Source organism: Chiloscyllium plagiosum, unplaced genomic scaffold (genome assembly GCF_004010195.1).
Source record: "Chiloscyllium plagiosum isolate BGI_BamShark_2017 unplaced genomic scaffold, ASM401019v2 scaf_56, whole genome shotgun sequence".
In the NCBI taxonomy this organism is placed as follows: Eukaryota; Metazoa; Chordata; class Chondrichthyes; order Orectolobiformes; family Hemiscylliidae; genus Chiloscyllium; species Chiloscyllium plagiosum.
In genome coordinates this window covers 28,052-49,961 of record NW_025215377.1, presented here as the reverse complement: position 1 = coordinate 49,961, position 21,910 = coordinate 28,052, and the positions used below count along the sequence as shown (strand labels likewise).

The window sequence follows — 21,910 nt, the reverse complement described above, 5'->3', positions numbered from 1 at the left end:
ATGAGGGGCATGGATAGGATAAATAGGCAAAGTTTTTTCCTAGGGCTAGGGAGTCCAGAACTAGTGGGCACAGGTTTAGGGTGTATAAAAGAGACCTAAGGGGCAACATTTTCACGCAGAGGGTGGTACGTGTATGGAATGAGCTGCCAGAGGATGTGGTGGAGGCTGGTACAATTGCAACATTTAAGAGGCATTTGGATGGGTATATGAATAGGAAGGGTTTGGAAGGATATGGGCCGGGTGCTGGCAGGTGGGACTAGATTAGGTTGGGATATCTGGTCGGCATGGATGAGTTGGACCAAAGGCTCTGTATCCGTGTTGTACATCTCTATGACTCTGTGACATCACTAGTAACTGATCTCCAGGATGAACGTTTCCCATCAACCACCACCCTCTGTCTTCTTACAGCAAGACATTTCAGATCTAAACTGCTAAGTCACCCTCAATCCCATGTCTCTGTAATTTCTGCAGTAGCCTACATGGGGAACCTTATCAAACGTTTTACTGAAGTCCATATACACCACGTCAACCACTTTACCCTCATCCACCTGTTCGGTCACCTTCTCAAAGAACTCAATAAGGATTGTGAGGCACGACTTACCCTTCACAAAACCATGTTGAATATCCCTAATCAAATTATTACTTTCTAGATGATTATAAATCCTGTCTCTTATAATCCTTTCCAACACTTTACCCACAACAAAAGTAAGGCTCAGTGATCTGTAGTTACCAAGGTTGTCTCTACTCCCCTCTTGATCAAGGGGACAACATTTGCTATCCTCTAGTCTTCTGGCACTATTCCTGTAGACAACGATGATATAAAGATCAAAGGCTCTGCAATCTTCTCCCTAGCTTCCCAGAGAATCCTAGGATAAAGCTATGATTTGATGAAATCCCATCCGGCCCAGGGGATTTATCTATTTTCACTCTTTCTAGAATTGCTAACACCGCCTCCTTGTGAACCTCAATCCCGTCTAGTCCAATAGCCTGTATCTCAGTATTTTCCTTGACATTATCTTTTTCCTGTGTGAGTACTGATGAGACATATTCATTTAGCGCATCTGCTATCTCTTTGAATTCCACGCACAACTTCCCACTACTGTCCTTGATTGACCCTAATCTCACTCTAGTCATTCTTTTATTCCTGACATAGCTATAGAAAGCTTTAGGGTTTTCCTTAATCCTATCCGCCAAAGACTTTTCATGTCCCTTTCTGGCTCTTCTTAGCTCTCTCTTCAGGTCTTTCCTGACTAACTTGTAACACTCAAGCGCCTTAACTGAGCATTCACGTCTCATCCTAACATAAACCGCCTTCTTCCCCTTGACAAGAGATTCAACTTCTTTAGTAAACCATGGATCCCTCGCTCAATCACTTCCTCCCTGCCTGACCAGCATATACTTATCAAGGAACGGCAGTAGCTGTTCCTTGAACAAGCTCCACATTTCAGTTGTGCCCTTCCCCTGCAGTTTCCTTCCCTATCCTTTTCATCCTAAATCTTGCCTAATCGTCTAATAATTGTCTTTCCCTTAGCTATAACTCTTGCCTTGCGGTATTTACCTATCCCTTTCCATCACTAAAGTAAACGTAACCAAATTGTCGTCAGTATCACCAAAGTGCTCGCCTACCTCAAAATCTAACCACTGGCCTGGTTCATTACCCAGTAGGAGAAAGTGAGGTCTGCAGATGCTGGAGATCAAAGTTGAAACTTTATTGCTGGAACAGCACAGCAGGTCAGGCAGCATCCAGGGAACAGGAGATTCGACGTTTCGGGCATTACCCAGTACCAAATCTAATGTGGCCTTGCCCTCTTGTTGACCTGTCTACATACTGTGTCAGGAAACCCTCCTGCACACATTGGACAAAAATTGACCCATCTAAAGTACTTGAGCTATAGCGTTTCCAGTCAATATTTGGAACAATCACTATCTTGTTTGTAATTCCCCATTTACATTTCTACTCAGGATCAGCGTTTTCTGAGGTGTCTTGTGTCACTTGCTGTCATTTGGTTTGTTCTGTCCTAATTGTTCTCACACTCAGCCACTGTCGCCGTCACATTCAGTCACTATCGTCATCATGTTCAGTCACTATCACCATCACGTCATTCAGTCACAATCACTGCCATGTTCAGTCACCTTTTCCAACATTTTGTGTTGCTTATTGGCCTAGCCTTGTGATCCTATGCTTATTGCCTGTCCCTAATTGCTCTGGAGAAGGTGCTGGTGAGCCACCTTCTTGAACAAAGAGAATTACAGCACAAGAACAGACCCTTCGGCCCTCTAAGCCTGCGCCGATCCACATCCTCTATCTAAACTTGTCGCCTATTTTCTAAGGATCCGTATCCCTCTGCTCCTTGCCTATTCACGTATCTGTCTAGATACATCTTAAATGACAGTATCGTGCCCGCCTCTACCACCTCTACTGGCAATGCGTTCCAGGCACCCACCACCCTCTGCGTAAAGAACTGTCCACGTATATCTCCCTTAAACTTTTCCCCTCTAACTATAAACTCGTCACCCCTAATAATTGAGTCCCCCCTACTCTGGGAAAAAGCTTCTTGCTATCCATCCTGTTTGTACCTCTCATGATTTTGTAGACCTCAATCAGGTCCCCCCTCAACCTCTGTCTTTCTAATGAAAATAATTCTAATTTACTCAACCTGTCTTCATAGCTAGCACCTTCCATACTACCACAGCGTGTGTGGTGTTGGGGCAGTGCTGTTAAGGAGGAAACTCCAGGATTTTGACACAACCACCACAGCAACTGTCACCCAGCGTCTCTAAAATACTTTACTTGGACATCATTGCATTGGTACTTTTCAGAACTAGTTGTCACATTGCCATCTTTACAGTAGTAGTTACATTTCCAAAACGTATTTGATTGACTTTGGGATACTTTGAAATTGTGAGAGGGCAGGTAGGAGTGGGCAGCCGATGGAACCATGATGGATCCCAGAGGGATACGGAACCGTTGGTGTTGCAACAAGAACAGAGGTTGCTCAGATCTTGAAGTCTCATTAATGAAATGTTCCACCTGCACATGGTGAATTGTTTATACTGGACCCTAAGTAACTTCCAATGACAGAATTTCAGGAAATTGTTGTGTAGAAATTATTTATTTTTTCATATTTATTAAGGCCTGCAGCTACTGGCTAGCCAGCTATCTGATCAATGTTTCACAGTGATATCTACCCTGGCCCATTATACAGAAGGGAAACGTTCAGTATTTATTGCATTCCCAGGTTGTCTATTGCGACTAATTCAAGCAGCGAAGAATATGTTTATGTTTTTATTCCTTCAAAGAATGTGTTCCCTGCTGTGGCTCAGTGGGCATCACATGGAATGAAAGAATCAGTGTTGGGACTACTGCTGCACACCATTAATATAAACCGCTCTGACTTTGCATTTGAAAACACAATTTCTAAATTTGGAAATGATACCAAATTAGAATTACAGTCAATACTGAGAGGGACATCAACAAATGACAGCAAGATATTAATAAACTTCCAAAATAAGCATAGATTGGTGCCTAAGTTTTGACATCAGTGGGTATTAGGTATCTTACTGAACAGCGGAGCAGGCTTGACAGGCCACATGACTTCCTCCTGCTCCTATTTCTTATATAAAAGAGTCCTACAGCAGGGAGACAAGTCCTTTGGCCCAAACTGGTCCACACTGACCAAAATGTCCATCCATGCTAACCCCATTTCTCTGCATTTGGCCCATATCCTTCTAAACCTTTCGTATCGATGTATTTGTCCAAGTGTCTATTAAATGTTATTAATGTACCCACCTCAACTTCTGCTGGCAGAGGTTGTATATTACTGAGAAAAACAGAGTCCATGAGGTGGAGAAACAGTGGTCTTTACACAAATCACTGAAAGTAGTGACACAGGTTAACAAGGTCTTTTAAAAAATAATCCAAGCACTCGGGTTTGTATCGGAAAGGTTCAGCTTGAAAACTATGAAGATATGCAACACGTGTGTTGGCTTTTTCTCAGACAAGGGCTCAAGAGTTTTGAAGTTAGGAATGTTTTCATAGTGCAGATGTAAAGCAGGGCTAGAGACTCGTTGTGAGATAGTCTCCAAAATATCCAAGAGGGAATTTGTTAGGAACATTTTTACCCACAAAAATCCTGGGAGCAGCAGTAAGCCATTCAGCCTCTTGAAGCTGTTCTGCCAGTCAGTGAGATCATGGCTGATCTGTGGCCTAACTCCGTGTGTCTGCCTTTGGCCCATATCCCTTTATACCCTTGGTTAAAAAAGTTATCAATCTCAGATTTAAAATTAACAACTGATCTAGCATCAACAGAGCAGTAGAAGCAAATGCTCTACTATAATACTGTTTAAGGGGAAGTGGATCCTGACCTGAGGTAAAAAGGATTATGTCATTAGAGTTAAATGAAGAACGACAGCAGGAGTGGAACATAAATTGATTGGGCTGAATGGTTTTTGCCGCTATTTTACTTCCAAAGTAATGTCTATGTTCTGAGGATCAGTTGAGGACTCTATTAAAAGTCACACAACACCAGGTTACAGTCCAACAGGTTTATTTGTAAGCACTAGCTTTTGGAGCGCTGCTCCTTCATCAGGTGATTGTGGAGTAGAAGATCATAAGAAACAGAATTTAAAGCAAAAGTTTACAGTGTGATGTAAATGAAATTATATATTGAGAAAAACCTGGACTGTTTGTTAAGCCTCTCATCTTTTAGAATGAACATGTCGGTTTCAGTTCTCTCATATATAAATCACAAAACTTCTGTAAAGTTACATTCTCAAGTGAACTTTAACAATTGGTTAAAAATCACACAACACCAGGTTATAATCCAACAGGTTTATTTGGAAGCACTAGCTCTCAGAGCGCTGCTCCTACATCAGATGGTTGTGGAGTACAAGATCGTAAGACATTGAATCCCACTCCAACACCGGCATCTCCAAATCATATTTAACAATTGGTGTCATGTCAGCCCAGATAATGTATTAAAGGTGTGAGATGCCCTGTATGAGACAGTCTGAACATTGTGGCACGGACTGATCCTAATCTAAAAAACGGATTTACAAAATCTTACATGGATTCATGCTCTAGGTCTGGGTCAGGACTCTGGGTCTGTACTCAGGGGAGTTTGGAATCATGACAGGGAATCTGATTCAAACTTATAGAAAACAGAGGTCTGGATAAAGTGAATGTGGGGAAGATGTTTCCAATAGTAGGAGAGACTAGAATCTGAGGGCACAGCCTCAGGGTGAAGTGACGACCCTTTAGAACTGAAATGAGTAGCAATTTCTTCAGCCAGAGGGTGGGGAATCTGTGGAACTCATTGCTGCAGAGGGCTGTGGAGACCAAGTCATCAGGTGTATTTAAGACAGAGATAAATGGATTCTTGATTAGTAAGGGGATTAAAGGTTACAGGGAGAAGGCAAGAGAATGGCGTTGAGCAACATATCAGTCATGATGGAACGGTGGACTCAAGGGGCTGGATGATCTAATTCTGCTTCGATATATTATAGCTGTATCTTCCAAGCAGTAATCAATGGATCCGCTCCAGAGACTTGACCGGTAGATTCCAACTGATGTTCCATTGTGGCGCTAATGGAGCACTGCTCTGTCAGAAATGCCATCTTTCAGATGAGACCTTAAACCAGTGCCCCATCTGTCCTCTCAAATTGAGTTAATCATTCCCACAGTCAAAACTTTAAAGAACAGCAAGGAATTTCTCCTCAGTTTTCTGGACTGATATTTATACCTCAATCAATGTAACTAAAAACAAAATATCTGCTCAATTTTCCCATTGGTGTTTGTGGGAGAAGTCCTCAGGACATGCCAAACACAATCCAAATGCAAGTTTGCAGTTCATTCTTGGGATGTGGGAACCACTGGGAAGCCTGTCATTGATTGTCCATCCCTAACTGCTCCTTGTCATGACCCTTGGAAGGTACCCTTGGAAGGTACACTGATATTCCAGCCTCATGATTCCTGGTGTTGTCACAAAATTCAAAGATTTAATGAAATTACTCAAAGTCCCTAATTTTCTGGTCTGATGAACTCAGGTAAGGAACAAAAAACTGACCAGGTTTCTGTACATAAGAAGAAACTGCTATTTGCTACATAGAGATCAATTCTAATCACAGTCAAGCAAGTCAATGAATTACCAATGTATAACTCTATTGGTCAGGATTCTATCTCTCTTAGCAAGCTTTGAGAAGATTTGTAGCTCAGGTTGCGGTTCTGGGTGTAGGTTTGGCTCACTGAGCTGGAAGGTTCATTTTCAGACATTTCGTCACCACATTAGGTAACATCCTCACTGAGCCTCCGGACGAAGCACTGCCGATGATTCCTGCTTTCTATTTATATGTTTGGGCTTCTTTGGGTCTGTGATGCCATTTCTCATGGTGATGTCATTTCCTGTTATTTTTCTCAGGAGGTAGTAAATGAGGTCCAAGTCAATGTGTTTGTTGATGGAGTTCTGGTTGGAATGCCATGCTTCTAGGAATGCTCGCATGTGTCTCTGTTTGGCTTGTCCTGGACAGATGTGTTGTCCCAGTCAAAGTGGTGTCCTTCCTCATCTATATGTAAGGATACAAGTGAGAGAGGGTCATGTCTTTTTGTAGCTAGTTGATGTTCATGTATCCTGGTGGCTAGTTTTCTACCTATTTGTCCAGTGTAGTGTTTGTTACAGTTCTTGCATGGTATTTTGTAAATGACATTAGTTTTGCTTGTTGTCTGTATAGGGTCTTTCAAGTTCATTAGCTGCTGTTTTAAACTCTAAAAGACTCAAAATGTTAACTGTGTTTCTCAGTCACCAGATGCTACCAGACCTGCTGAGTTTCTCCAGCACTTTGACTTTATTTACTTAGATCTGATCCTTTGCTTGTAGAATATGGTTATCTCTATTGCGAGTTTGTCATCTTCACCAGATTGACACTGATCTTTCGGCGTGCATGGTGCTGCTGCTGGCATGTCCATCTTCTGTCTTCATTGAATCAAGGTTGGATCTCCTGATAATGGTCGAGTAGGGGATGTACAGGCCCTGAGGTTACAATTGTGTTGGAGTAAGTTGTGCTGCTATTGATGGCCTGCAGTGCCTCATGGATGACCAGTTTTTAGTTGCTAATCTGTTTGGAATAAGTGAATTTAGTACAGCTCCACGCAAGACAGTAGTGGAAACTATCAGTGTGAAGGTGACACTTTGTCATCACAAAGACTGTGCGGTGGTCACTCATACCGATACTGTCATTGACTGGTGCAGCTGTAGCAGGCAGATTGGTGAAGATGAGGTCAAGTATGTTTTTCCCTCTTGTAGATTCCCTCACCACCTGCTGCAGATCCAGTCTAGCAGCAATGTCCTTTCGGACCCGACCAGCTCGAACAGTTATGGTGCTACTGAGCTAGCCAGTCTTGGTGATTAATGTCTATCCAGAGTATGTTCTGTGCCTTTGCCACCCTCTGTGCATCGTCCAAATGGTGTTCAACGTGGAGGAGTACTGATTCACCACTGAGGGGTTGGGGTGGTAATCCTTGCTCATGTTTGAGCTGATGCCATACTATTTCATGGGGTCTGCAGTGAATATTGAGGGCAATGCTGTCTCCATTGTATACCCCGGTGCTACACCTCTGGTGAGCATGTCGTGCGCTACAGTGTGGTGATTGTGGTGCCTGGAACATTGTCGACAGTGTGATTTGATCAGGGAGAGACAGTGCTTCCAAATCTGGCACAAGCCCTCAGATACTGGCACTGTCACAGGCCAAGGCTTTCTGTTATTACCAGTGACCAGATCAATGCCAGATGGTCCATCCAGTTTCATCTGTTTAGTGTTTGTAGCTGTTTGATACAACTCAGTATCAGGATTAGTTAAAGGTCCACCCCATTGCTATGGGTCTGGACTCACATGCAGGCCAGACCGGGTAAGAATAGCAGATTTCATTCCGTAAAGGGACATTAGTGAATCAGTTTTGTCATTATTACTAGCTTGTGACTATCTTTCTTAAATCTAGATTTCATTATTTGTTTTGAATTGCACCAGCTGCCATGGTAGGATTTGGACTTGTGTCTACAGAGCATCAGCCTAGGCCTTTAGATTACTAGTTTAGTGATGTAATCACTCTGCCACCACTTCCTGTGATTGAGTGATAACTATTGGCCAAGACACTGCATAGACACTTCCATTATTCCACAGCTTAATATCTTATCCTGAAGAGGTACTGTTGACAGTGCAGCAGCCTCGCAGTCAGCCTGGGTTCCATTCTCAAGTATCTTGAGTGGCATTTGAACCCACAGCTTTGTGCCTCTGAGGTGAGATTACTATTAACTGAGGTCACAAAGGCCGTTACAAAAACGCAGGTCATCTTCCGTTTGGGAAAAAAAAAAGTTGATACAGACTTGATGGCTGCTGATGTTTCAAAACAAGGGCTGAGTTGGAGAGAAAAATCAGTGTAGGGTTAAACTGGTGAGCTGTTACAAGATGTGTCAAAATGCTCTTTATGCAAGAAGTTACCGTTGGACTGAATTGTTACAGCACACAAGGCCTTTCTCCAGCTTATGCCAGCTTTTTGAAAAAAGCTACCCAATTTGTCCCACCCTGTGTTTCTTTCTCAGCCGCCCTACAGATTTTCCTCATTTGAATTTTTAATCCAACTCCCATTCAGAAATTATTGTAAAATTGTCTTCCACTGCCATGTGCATTCAAAATCACAAAAACACACTTTTGAAAAAAACATTTATTTTTGTCATCTGGCTTGTTTCGCATTTAAATCGAGTTCGTAGGACCCTTCCAATGTGGAAATAGGCCATTGGGCCCAACAAGTCCACACTGACCCTCCGCAAGTCACCCACCCAGACCCATTCCCCTACCCTATTACTCTACATTTTTCCCCTAACTAATGCACTAACCTACACATCCCAGAACACTGTGGGCAATTTAGTATGGCCAATTCACCTAACCTGCACATCTTTGGAAACTGGAAGAAACCCAAGCAGACCCAGGGAGAATGTGTAAACTCGGCACAGACAGTCACCCGAGGCTGGAATCGATTCCGGGTCCCTGGCGCTGTGAGGCAGCGGTGCTAACCGCTGAGCCACCGTGCAAAGCATTCTGAACATAATTTTTTTTTAAAATTGAGGCTTTTTTAAAAAATTGGGATGTGAGTTTTATTGGTTTTCTGCCTTTTCAGCATCTGTTGATATTTTGCACAACATCCTCATGGATACTAAATGTGTTTCTCTCCTTCAATGCAGGAAAAACTGAGCTGGCCAAACAGATTGCAAAGTACTTGCACCATGATGTCAAAAAGGTATAACATCTCTCACCTATTATCTGTAGAAGCCATTACTTTTAGCTCCCATCACCAACTCTGTTTCCTTAGCAATGACACTGTCGCTCCCCGAGCGGGGAGTCTCCCAGCGCGTCCCACCTGGAGTCTCCCAGTGCTCCCGGACCCAGAGTTCCCCAGCACTCGCCCACTCGGAGACTCTCAGCGCTCCCCCATCCAGATTTTCCCACTGCTCTGTCCCAGTTCACAAAGAAAATGTTTGATTCTGTCTGTTCTTTCCTTTGCACTGTAGAAATTCATAAGGATGGACATGTCGGAATTCCAGGAAAAGCATGAAGTAAGTCAAACGAAAGGTGGAACAGCAAGATCAGAAGCCTGTGGGTTTTAATGGTCCTTCAAGCAGGTAGCTTTTGTGTGGAGCAAAAAGACCACAGAAAGAACTTACTAAAATCCACAAAAATTCTTTTAATGTATTAATGATAAAACCAAGGACTGCAGCTGTTCAAGAAGGTAGCTCATGATTACCTTCTCAAATGCAATTAGGTATGAGCAACGTTACCTGTCTTGAGAGCATTTGATGAGGATGGTGTAGAGAGAGTTTTACTCTGTATCTAACCCTCTTGCTGTTCCTGTCCTGGGAGAGTTTCATGGAGTCAGTGTAGAGAGAGTTTTATTCTGTATTTGACCCCATGCTGTACCTGTGCTGGGAGTGTTTAATGGATACAATGTAGAGGGAGCTTTACTCTGTATCTGACCCCATGCTGTACCTGTGCTGGGAGTTAGCGGGTTTTGAGAAGACTTGTAGCTCAGGTTGAGGTTCTGGATGTAGGTTTGCTCGCTGAACTGGAAGGTTCGTTTTCAGCACGAGAATTCCTAGAAGCATGACATTCCAACCGGAACTCTATCAACAAACACATTAACTTAGATCCCATTTATTACCCCCTCAGAAAAAGAACAGAAAATGACCTCGCCACAGGAAATGATGTCACCAACCCATGGAGACCCAAACACACAAATAGAAAGCGGGCCATGCCACCAGTGCTTCATCCAGAGGCTCACTGATGATGTTACGTAATATGGTGACGAAACATCTGAAAACAAACCTTTCAGCTCAGCGAGCAATCCTGCATCTATCTCCTGGGAGTGTTTGATGGGGACGGTGTAGAGGGAGCTTTACTTTTTATCTAACCCCATGCTGGCCCAGTCCTGGAAGTGTTTGATGGGGACAGTGTAGAGAGAGCTTTACCCTATATCTAACTCATGTGTGGGTAAAACTAAATCAGAAAATTGGAATAATTCCATTTTGATACAAATGTCTCTTGTGGGCAGAAAAAAAATTGAACAAGTTGAAAATGCAAACATCCTTCAGAGTTTAATCCAAGGCCGGAATAAATTGCTCAGTAAAGGGATGTGTGTTTCCTAGGTTGCAAAGTTTATTGGTTCCCCCCCTGGTTATGTTGGACATGAGGAAGGTGGTCAGCTCACCAAGAAGCTGAAACAGAGTCCGAACGGGGTAGTTTTGTTTGATGAGGTGGATAAAGCTCATCCCGATGTCCTGACCGTTATGTTGCAACTCTTCGATGAGGTAAGCTTCATCTAACTGCCTGTCAGATAGAAGGAACAACTTTCATTGCACAGTGGGATAATGACCATTTATCTGTGTGATATTGGTTGAGGGAGAAGTATTGAATCAGGACATCCCTGCTATCCCTTGAAATTGTGGCCACTGCATCTCCTACATGAAAGCAAGAGGGCACAGGGCCTGGCGTCAATATCTCACCTGACAATGCTGCAGTCCCTCAGTGCTGCTCTGTAGTGTCCAAAGGTTATCTGTTGAAGACACTAAGTAGAGATTGAATTCATGACCATGACTCAGACGGGCGAGTGCTACTGTCAGTGCCAATGTAATCATTGATGATGGATGCTAGAGTTGCAAGGAGATGAATGGAAAGGTAGTTGTTAGCTTCCAATTGAAATAGTAACCCGACCAAATCAGGTGAAGGATTGTCAAATCAAGCAGCAACTGCAAACATGGGTTTTCATTACCATAGTGATGAACCTTTAATATATAACTTTAAAATAAAGATGGATCAATGTCATGTGTTATTTCTTAGTGTGTGGGCATTTGCACAGGGACACAGCTTAAAAATAAGAGGTTGCCCAGTTAACACGGTGAGGAGACATTTTTCATTGATATTAGAGTCATCCAGCATAGAAACAGGCCCTTCAGTCTACCTTGACCATGCCGAGCAACAAACACCAAACTGCACTAATCCCATTTCCCTACACTTAGTCTCAGACAGCGGTGGAACTTTGGAACTCGCTTCTCCAGAGGACAGTGAGGTTCAGGGTCATTGAATATTTTTAATGTAGAGGTCAAAGATTTTTGACAAATAAGGGAACTCAAAAGGTCATTGGGGATAGACGGGAATGTGACACTGAAGCCACAGTTGGGACAGCCATGATCTTGCTGCATGGTGGACAACTTCACTTCAGAAGCAAATATGAGTATGAGGTTTGATTACCGGGGCGTAAGTGGCTTTGGCGGGGTCAGTTACTGATCTATGTTGTTGGGCTCTGTGCTTAGACAGCAACCCCATTAATATTGTATAATAGCATGACAACATTCTAGAGAGTGAATTGGATAGACCAGGGACTTGGCTTTTTCCAGAAATTCCTTCTGCCTGTTTAACATTCCAACATGATGAAGATTAAATAAATGGTCATCCCATTTCTGCAATCTTCTTGTGTGGCGATTACTTAGCCTGCTTTATATGAGTCACTGCTTGTGATACTATTATTTTTTGACGAGATGATGTCAAGTCTTTGACCTTCCTCAACCCCTCTCTTCATATTTCAGGGAAGACTAACAGATGGCAAAGGAAAGACCATCGAGTGTAAGGATGCAATCTTCATCATGACCTCCAATGTAGCCAGTGAGGAAATAGCAGAGCATGCCCTGCAGCTCAGACAGGAAGCCCAGGAGCTAGGCAAGAAACGCCTAGCTGAGAATCTAGGTAATGCACCGGTTGTGTTGAGGAATATCAAACCCTTATCTGGTTCTGTTTGCTTCATATTGTTACCCTGGTATGTCTCCATATTTCTCCCCAGCTGATTATTCTGAAACACAATGGCATCGGGGCCTCTGATGGTATGGTCTTCACACAGGCCAATCACTACCTGTTTCCCTGTAGGGTTCACCAGACATTGGCTGTTTTTCCTTTACCAATCACTGGGACAGCAATGCAATGGTTAACTTTGTCACTGTAAATATCTCAGTCATGTCCAAACCCCAATCAACTAACACAGCATGGGCTGGGCATCACATTTCAGGCAATGAATCTGGAGAGGTCAATTGCAAATTGAGCATGTTTTCACTAACTCGTTAACTAAGGCAGTGGTCAGTCCCACACTGGACAGTGCCTTCAGTAACCGGTCAGTCCCACACTGGACAGTGCCTTCAGTAACCGGTCAGTCCCACACTGGACAGTGCCTTCAGTAACCTGTCAGTCCCACACTGGACAGTGCCTGCAGTAACTGGTCAGTCCCACACTGGACAGATGCATGAGGAAATGTTGATGACAAGCACAGGTAGGTGAGAGGAAGGAAGCTTGGTTTTAGTCTTTAATGTAGTGTGTACAGGTAAATATGTGGAGCATTGACCTTGCAGAAAAGATAATTTGAAGTTTCTAGAATGCCCTTTTGAAGGGAGCTCTCCTTGCTTGCTGCAGATGATGTGATTCTGAGTGAGAAAGTGACCATCTCCAAGCAATTTAAAGAAAATGTGATCAGACCCATTCTAAAGGTAATACAACTATTCAAGTTCATTAGCAACATACATGTACTGAATTATATTTCAGAGAACTCACAACCAAGAAAATGCTGTTTGCCCATCAGAGGTCATTTATGGATCTTTCTCTATTTCCCCATCAAGATCCATCCTTCCATCAGCCCAACTCTGTAATTATTACTCATCCTCAGCACCCTTTGTAATTTAGTTCTCTTAATATCTCAAATAAGCCCTTTTAGAGGGAGGCAGTGCCAGTGTGGTGATCTCACCAGACTGGTGATCCATTGGGCCTAGCTAATGCTCTAAGGGCATGGGTTCAAATCCCACTTGGGCCTCTGGTGAAATTTAAATTCCATATCAGTAATTGGAAGCTAATGATGATGATCATGATAAATATCGTGGATTGTCTTAAAAGTTCACCTGGAAGAAAATCTGCCATCCTTATCCAATCTGGATCTGATTCCATACCCACAGCAATGTGGCTGACTTTCTTAATTTGCTCAAGGGACATGGATATGTCACTGGCTGGATAGCATCTGTTGCCCGTCCCTAGTTGCCCTTGAGAAGGTAGTGGTGAGCTGCCTTCTTGAATTGCTGTGTCTTTCTGCTGTCCACCTGGTTACATTTCTTCGTTGAGACTTCATAGTAATTGATACAACTGAGTGGCTTGCCAGGCCATTTCAGCAGATAGTTGAGAGTTAGCCACATTGCTGTGGGTCTGGAGCCTGTCGGCCAGACCAGGTAAGGATGGCACTTTTCCTTCCCTGAAGGGCATTAGTGAACCAGATGGGCTTTTCTGACAATAGACAATGGTTTTGTGTTTATCAGTGTGTTCTTAATTTCCAGATATTTTCTTTAAACTGCCCTCCAAAATAGCCCAGGCCTCTCAATTCAAGGACGATAAGAGATGAATACACTACAATGTTAAAGAAAAATAAATGTTCCACAGTTCGAACACTAATGGTATCTCATCTAAAATTCTGCCTGTCTGAATATCCACAATACTTCTTACTTTGACAGTTCTTCTTTGGAAAGCATTAAATGGCACTTTGGCATTATTCTCAATCTGTTCCTCTTCCAACCAACCAACTCAGCAGGGAACAACTGATCTGGTTAATATCACCAAATAACTTCCAGGACGGCTAGGACTGCAGTACATTGCCTTCAGTCTCTCATCGATCCCTTCCTTTCACATTGAGAATGATTCTACCCTGCCCATTCCCTTATTGCCTGTTGGTCTTGCTCACCAGTTGCTAACACTTTTCTGTTTGTAGTAATCCACTGATGTATCGTGAATGTGCTTCCATTCAGGCCCATTTCCGGAGGGATGAGTTTCTGGGCAGAATCAATGAGATTGTTTACTTCCTTCCGTTTTGTCACTCGGAACTGATTCAGCTGGTCAACAAGGAGTTAATGTTTTGGGCCAAGAAGGTAAGAGAGGGATTCTGAGCTGAAGAACCAGACTCAAAACTAAAAAAAAAACAAAGAACTGTGGATGCTGGAAATCAGGAACAAAAACAGAAAATGCTGGGACAACAAAAGGTTAATTCACCATGTTGGATCATATGTGATTACGGGTGATTTAATGGCTTGGACAGATGACTGGCTGATGCCCAGAAGACAGAGAGTTGGGAAAAATTGGGTTTTTTTTTCTGGATGGCAAGTTGCAAACTAGTGGGGTGCCACAGAGTTCAGTCCTTGGACCTCATCTATTTACAATCTACATTAACAACTTGGACACAGGGATAGAAGGCTTTATAGCCAGATTTGTGGGTGACACAAAAATAGGCAGAATAGTAAATTGCAATGAGGAAATAAGAACCTGACAAATGGATAGTGATAGGTTAGGAGAGTGGACCAAAATGTGGTAGAAGGAGTTTAACGTGGATAAGTGTGAGGTCATGCATTTGGGTCAAAACAAGAGGAAGAGACATGAGGGTGCTACAGTGCAGTGGGATCTAGGTGTACTCATTCATAAGTCAATGAAAACTAGCATGCAGGTGCAGCAGATAATAAAGAAAGGGAATGGACTGTTGGCTTTTATAGCTAAAGGAATAGAATATAAAGGTAAGGAAGTATTGTTGCAACAATACAAGGCATTGGTGAGACCACACCTGGAGTATTGTATGCAGTTTTGGACCCTTATTTGAGGGAGTTCAGAGAAGGTTTACTAGATTGATCCCACGGATGAGGAGTTTGTCATATGAAGAGAGAATGAACAGTGTAGGCCTATAATCTCTGGAATTTAGAAGAATGAGGACAGATCGAATTGAGGAATTCAAGACGATAAAGGATATGGATAAAATAGACATGGAGCAGATGCATCCTCCTGAGGGACATTCTAGGACAAGTTTTAGGATAAGAGGCAGCAAATTTTAAACAGTTGAGGAGAAACTGCTACTCCCAAAAGGTTGTGAATCTGTGGAAATCACTACCCCAAAGTCTGGTGGATGCTGGGACAGTAAGTAAATTTAAGGAGGGGTTAGACAGATTTTTAGTTGGTAATGGGTTCATGGGTTATGAAGAGAAAGCAGGAAAATGGGGGCAAGGAGCATATGAGCCATGATCAAATAGCTTAACTCTGCTCCAATATCTTATGAACTTATGAACTCAGTAGACCTAGCAGTATCTGAGGAGAGAAAACAAAGTTGACTCTTCTTCAGAACCGTTCATCAGAGCGGTATCCATATATTTGTTTGTTATCCATGGGAAATCCATGCCCCCCCACCATGAATAATGAGGGTGAGATTGCTTTATGTGATCTGCCACTTCCCTCTTTCCCATTATCAATTAATAGTTAGATGGGAATAAACGGGGCATTTTCATGTTGGCAGACTGTGACTAGTGGAATGCTGCAAGGATTAGTGCTGTGGCTTATTCTGTTTATAATAAATATGAATGACTTGCACAAAGAGAGGGACAGTAATGTATCCAGTTTGCTCATGATAGAAAGCTAGGTGGAAGGAGAAGCTGTGAGTATAACAGAGACTGCAAAGAGATCAGGCTGAAGTAGATAACCAGATGGCAGGAAGTCAGCAGGTACAGAGAGCAGGTACAAAGGCTAATGGCATTTTGGCCTTTGCTGCAATGGTACTATAGTACAGGAATAAAGGAGGTCTGTTACACTACTTCATATTTAATAAAATATATTCTTGGGACTCCATTGGCTAGACCAGCATTTATTATCTGTTAATTTCTTCACTCAGAGTTGTGAACCTGAGGAATTCTCTCCCACAGGAAGCTGTTGGGGCCAATTCATTAGATATATTCAAGACAGAACTAGACATGGCCCTTGCAGTTAAAGGGATCAAGGAGTTTGGAGAGAAAACGTGAATGGGATCCTGTAATTAAATACTCAGTCATGATCATATTGAATGATGGTGCAGGCTCAAAGGGCCGAATGGCCTACTCCTGCACCTATTTTCTCTGTTTCTATGTCCCTAGTTGCCTCTTGAGAAGGTGGTGGTGAGCAGTCTGCCTGAACTGTGTCAGACCTTGGGATTTAGGGAGTGCTGTTAGGGAGGGAGAGGCAGGATTTTTTTCCCAGTGGCACTGAAAGAACAGTGATATATTTCCAAGTGAGGCCTTCACCTGCTGCCCAGGTGGTAAAGGTTTCCAGATTGGAAGGTGCAGTTGGAGATGTAAGATTCTGGATCAGTGGTGCTGGAAGAGCACAGCAATTCAGGCAGCATCCGAGGACAGACAAAATCAACGTTTCGGGCAAAAGCCCGCTTTTGCCTGAGACGTCGATTTTGCTGCTCCTCAGATGCTGCCTGAATTGCTGTGCTCTTCCAGCACCACTGATCCAGAATCTGGTTTCCAGCATCTGCAGTCATTGTTTTTACCTTGGAGATGTAAGAACCAAGGCACAAAGGTGCACGTGTTTACGGGCACCTATAGGAGCACAGTGAAAGAGGAACGCTATCTGACTTCCTGCTCACCAGCTCCAGCAATCATGCCGTAATTATCACTCCTCATACCAGCCCAACAATATTAACTTGATGATCAAGCAACAGCTGGCATTCATATAGCACCTTTATCGGAGTAAAATGATCCGGAATGCTGCACAGGTGCATGTTTGACTAGAATCTTGCCACTTTGCCATGTAGAAGTATTTTGGGACATGTGATCAAAGGTATGTCTTCAGAGGAATCCCAGACTTTGGGGATCGGGCGACTGAAAGTCCTGCCACCTTAAGTGGATTAAAAGCAAGGGTGTGCCGGGGACAAGAATATGAGGACTGCAAAGATTTTGGAGAATATTTTTGCTGGATGGGTTTATCAGAGAAAGGGACAAGGCTGTGGAGCAAGTAAAAGCAAGTGAAAATTATAATAGAGGAGAAAGTGAGGACTGCAGATGCTGGAGATCAGAACTGAAAATGTGTTGCTGGAAAAGCGCAGCAGGTCAGGCAGCATCCAGGGAACAGGAGAATCGACGTTTCGGGCATAAGCCCATCTTCAGGATTCCTGAAGAAGGGCTTATGCCCAAAACGTCGATTCCCCTGTTCCTTGGATGCTGCCTGACCTGCTGCGCTTTTCCAGCAACACATTTTCAGCTCTGAAAATTATAATACCAAACATAAGCCTCCTGAGCCCAGTGTTCTACTACACCAGCTGTACTTGTCCTCAATAGAGCCCCATCAGAGGAGGTTGCATATTCTTTCTTGTTGTATTTTCCTTAAAGAGGGAATGAAGGGGATGTTGGGTGGCTGTGCAGTAAATCCAGTAAATGTACGACACTGAAATGTCTTTCATTTCCCTGTAGGCCAAACAACGACACAATATCAACCTGCAGTGGGACCGGGAGGTGATGGATGTATTGGCGGAAGGATACAATTTGCACTACGGAGCGAGATCCATCAAGCACGAGGTGAGGCTGGGGGCCAGTGTGAGATTATGGGACAATGTCAGCAATAAATCACAACTTCTGTAAATAAAGCAGATTAAATATGAATATGTCGTACATCACAGTGAATAATACAGCACACTTCTCCTGAGCTAACATTTCAGCAACGCAGAGAGGGAAATGACAGCAAAGTGAATATTCCGGCAGTCTGTTAACAGTGTCAATTTCTGTATACACATTCACTGAAAAGGGTCTGGGAGGCATTGAGTTATAAAACGGCACAATACAGAAGGAGATTGTTCAGTCCATCAAGTTCAGTCCATATGCCATGTCTTTTATAGAGCAGTTCAGTTAACCCCACACTTTCCCCTAATATCCGCAATATTCAAATATTTTGCTCATTCCTTTTTGGAGGCTACTGTTCCAATTTGTTTCCACCACCTTACTTGTCACCAAATTCCAAATCCTAACCAATTCGCAATAAGAGGGTGCTAAAAGGAAGAGTAGGACCGATTAAGACCCAAAAGGGGATTCAAACATGGAAGCAGAGAGGCTTGCTGATGGATGGACTGAAAACTTTCTATCAGTATTTACCAAGAAAGCAGAGGCTATCCAGGCCATGATGGAAAGAGGAAGTTGTTCACTCACTGAAAGGTTGAAAATTGACAAGGGGATGGTGCCTGAAGTTGATAAGGTGCTGGGACGAGATCTCTCAGCTCTAGTTATGGCTCTATGTAATTACCACATTTAAAGGCATCTGGATGTGGATATGAATAGGAAGGGTTTGGAGGGATATGGGCCAAATGCTGACAATTAGGTTAGAATATCTGGTCGGCATGGATGATTTGGACCGCAGGGTCTGTTTCCGTGCTGTACATCTCTATGACTCTAGTATCGTTTTGGTACATCCTTCCTGCACCTTCTCCAGATCTACAGTGCCCTCCCTATAACACAGTGGCAGGAAGGAAGGGTGCTGTATCCAGGGTTTTACAAAGATTTAACATAGAAATTAGCAGCAACTGATTACACCTTCCAGAGGCTGGCTACTCTATGGGAACAGTAGGGAAGAAGTGCCCTGGGTCCAGTCTGCCCGTACTCCTGCATGATTTCCATGCATCTCCCATCCAGTTTGAGAGCTCGGGTTGATACTGTAATTTTAAGAAATAGCATCTTTACATCATATGCTCTTTCTTCACTCCATGCCCCATGTTATTTTCCCAGGTGGAGCGCCGTGTTGTGAATCAGCTGGCAGCTGCCTATGAGCAGGAGCTTCTACCAAACGGCTGCACACTCCGCATCGCAGTGGAAGGTTCAGGTGTAGGCACAGGGAGGGAGCAAGACCCGGAACACGGAGAGCTGGACTCCAAGGGAGCAAAGATCAGGCTAGAGATCGTGGAGAAGGACAACAAGTCCCGCAAGCTCAACATCAGGGTTCCGCTCAAAGGAGACGAAGTGGCCCACAGGTTTTAGCACTCACCACATAGGACCTAAAACTTAGCCAAGACTGACTCGTGCCAAAATGACAATAGCACGCCTCCTCCTCCTCTTCCCTTCCTCCGGTCTCTCCATCCCTCACTGAATTGTGCCTGTCACCTCCATCCCTCTCCCTCAGCATCCGTTGTACTGTGGTATGGGGTCTTCAGGTTTATTTTGAGTATACCTTCCCCTCCCTGTCCACCACACAACAGCAAGTGCACCTTCCAGAGGAACTAGCCCATGGGGGCTGAAAGGCCTCCTTCTCTTCCTGTGCAGCATTTGTGAGGGGCTGAATAGCCTCCAGTTCCTGGAATTGCCAGAGAGCAGTCATGATAGTTATTTATTTTCCCCTTTTGTGTGCTTTGTGAGTGATCCAGGGTTAATGCAACTCATTGTAACTCAACATGGACAACGGGAATTGGAATGAGAAAACTGTGCAGCATGAGTTACAATATCTCACCGAGAGAGAGATACCTTGAATCACTTTGTCTGTGTACAGCTGGATGGTGGCAAGCAGATGCCTTTTTTTTCTGATTTGTCAAATTATAACTTGGACTTCAGACATGCAATGATTGCAGACTTTTATTATCTTACACATCGATCAGGCCACAGCACACTGTAACGACACACACGGACACTTTTTGATGTGGAGTTCACTATCACTCATTGCGTGCAACTGGGGGAGCAACCAAATGACACACCTTTGCCCCATGAGCCCTGGTAACCTGCCCCGCAGAACCTGACATCCAAATCTATCTTCTGTTTCTTCCTCGATGCCCTAACCCTCTTTGAACTTTGTAGGGCTTGAATGATTTGTAAAGGGCCTTGTGCATGTCTTGTCTACAAAAAGCAAGACACCAGATTCAGCCAATTACTGCCCCTTCAGTCGACTTTCGATCATCAGTGCTATTGATCAGCACCTGCTCAGTGACACCTGTTTGGGTTCTGCCAGCCCCAGACCTCATTCCAGCCTTGGTTCAAACATGGACAAAAGAGTTGAATTCCAGAGGGGAGGGGAGAGGAACAGCCCTTGACATCAAGGCTGTATTCAACCAAGTGTGGCATCAAGGAGCCCTGGCAAATCTGGAATCAGTGGGTGTTGGGGGGGAAACTCTACACTGGTCAGAGTCATACCTGGCACATAGGAAGATTGTTGTGATTGTTGGAAGTCAGTTATTTCAGCTCCAGGACATCTCTGCAGGAGTTCCTCAGAGTAGTGTCCTCAACCTAACCATCTTCAGCTGCTTCATCAATGACCTTCCCTGCACTATAAGGTCAGGTGTGGAGATGTTCACTCATGATTGCACAATGTTCAGCATCTTTTGAAATTCTTCAAATACAAAGCAATCTGTGTCCACATGGAGTATGGCCTGGACAATATTCAGGTCTGGGCTAATGAATTCATGATATACAAGTGTAACACTGACATTCTCCAGCAAGAGAATATCTAACCACCACACTTCCATATACAGTGATGTTACCATCACTGAATCCCTCATCATCAACATCCGTACATCAGAAACTGAACTGGACTAATCACGTAAATACCATTGGGACCAGAGCAGACCAGAAACTGGGAAATCTGTGAATTCCAGTGCTTTTTCCCCCCATCCACAAGTCAGGAGTGTGGTGGAATACTCCCCACTTGTCCGGATGCGTGCAATTCCAACAACACTCAAGAAGCTAAACACCACCCAGGACAAAGCAGCCTGCTTGATCAGCGCCCCATCCATCACCTCCATCACCAATGCACAGTAGCAGTAGTGAATGCCATTTATAAAGTACACTGCAGCAACTGCCAAAGCTACGTACTCCACATCCTGGGAGTTTAATATGAGAATCACTGGCTTCAGGGTTGTTACTCAGAATTATATCCCTGTCCCTGCAGCAGTCTGGCTGTCCCCACAGCAGATGGACTGCAGTGGTCAAGAAGGTGGCTAACCACTGTCTTCTTGAGTGTGACTGCAGGTGGGCAAAAACTTGTTGACACAGCCAGCAATGTTCACATCATGTGAAATGACTTTTGCCCTGAATCCAGTTTGACATTCCCTGTGCAAGTGTTGCGCGGGTGCTGCACTTCTGGAGGTGTGATATTTCGATTGAGACATTAAAGCCTCTCTGCTAACTATAAAGATCAGATAACACTATTTTGAAGGAGGACAGGAGTGACCTGATCCAATATTGTCCGTCAGCCAATATCACTTAAACATGATTACACTGCTATCTGTGGGAGCTTGCTGTGCACAAACTGACTGCCCATGTTTCCCTACATGACAACAGCAACTCCTCTCTTTTAAATGTACTTAATTTGGCTGTAAATCTTGCTGGGGATACAGGACCATGAAGGTTTTTCATTTCTCGCCTGTGAATTTAATTGTTCAACAAAAGGGGCACCATCTCTGAGCCCAGTAGTGTCTTCATGTTGTACCTAGTCATACACAATTTCCAGTTAAAGAAGTTGTTTGTAACCAGAAACACTGTATGTTCTTACTACAATAACCCAACAGTGCAGAGACCAAATCGAGCTTCCCTTT

The 21,910-nt window shown here is 43.6% G+C and overlaps 1 protein-coding gene across 1 annotated transcript in view; it reads left to right on the top strand.

Annotated features, from left to right (window-relative positions):
* The window catches only part of clpb (caseinolytic mitochondrial matrix peptidase chaperone subunit B), a 116,125-nt gene extending 96,180 nt beyond the window's left edge, over positions 1-19,945 (top strand). The window contains exons 9-16 of the mRNA XM_043686858.1: positions 9,231-9,286; positions 9,558-9,602; positions 10,689-10,850; positions 12,126-12,282; positions 12,997-13,070; positions 14,367-14,486; positions 17,820-17,924; positions 19,122-19,945. Coding sequence (XP_043542793.1) covers positions 9,231-9,286; positions 9,558-9,602; positions 10,689-10,850; positions 12,126-12,282; positions 12,997-13,070; positions 14,367-14,486; positions 17,820-17,924; positions 19,122-19,370 — 968 coding nt within the window. The 3' untranslated portion in view covers positions 19,371-19,945. The remainder of the gene's footprint in view (positions 1-9,230; positions 9,287-9,557; positions 9,603-10,688; positions 10,851-12,125; positions 12,283-12,996; positions 13,071-14,366; positions 14,487-17,819; positions 17,925-19,121) is intronic.
* The last annotated feature ends 1,965 nt before the right edge of the window (positions 19,946-21,910 follow it).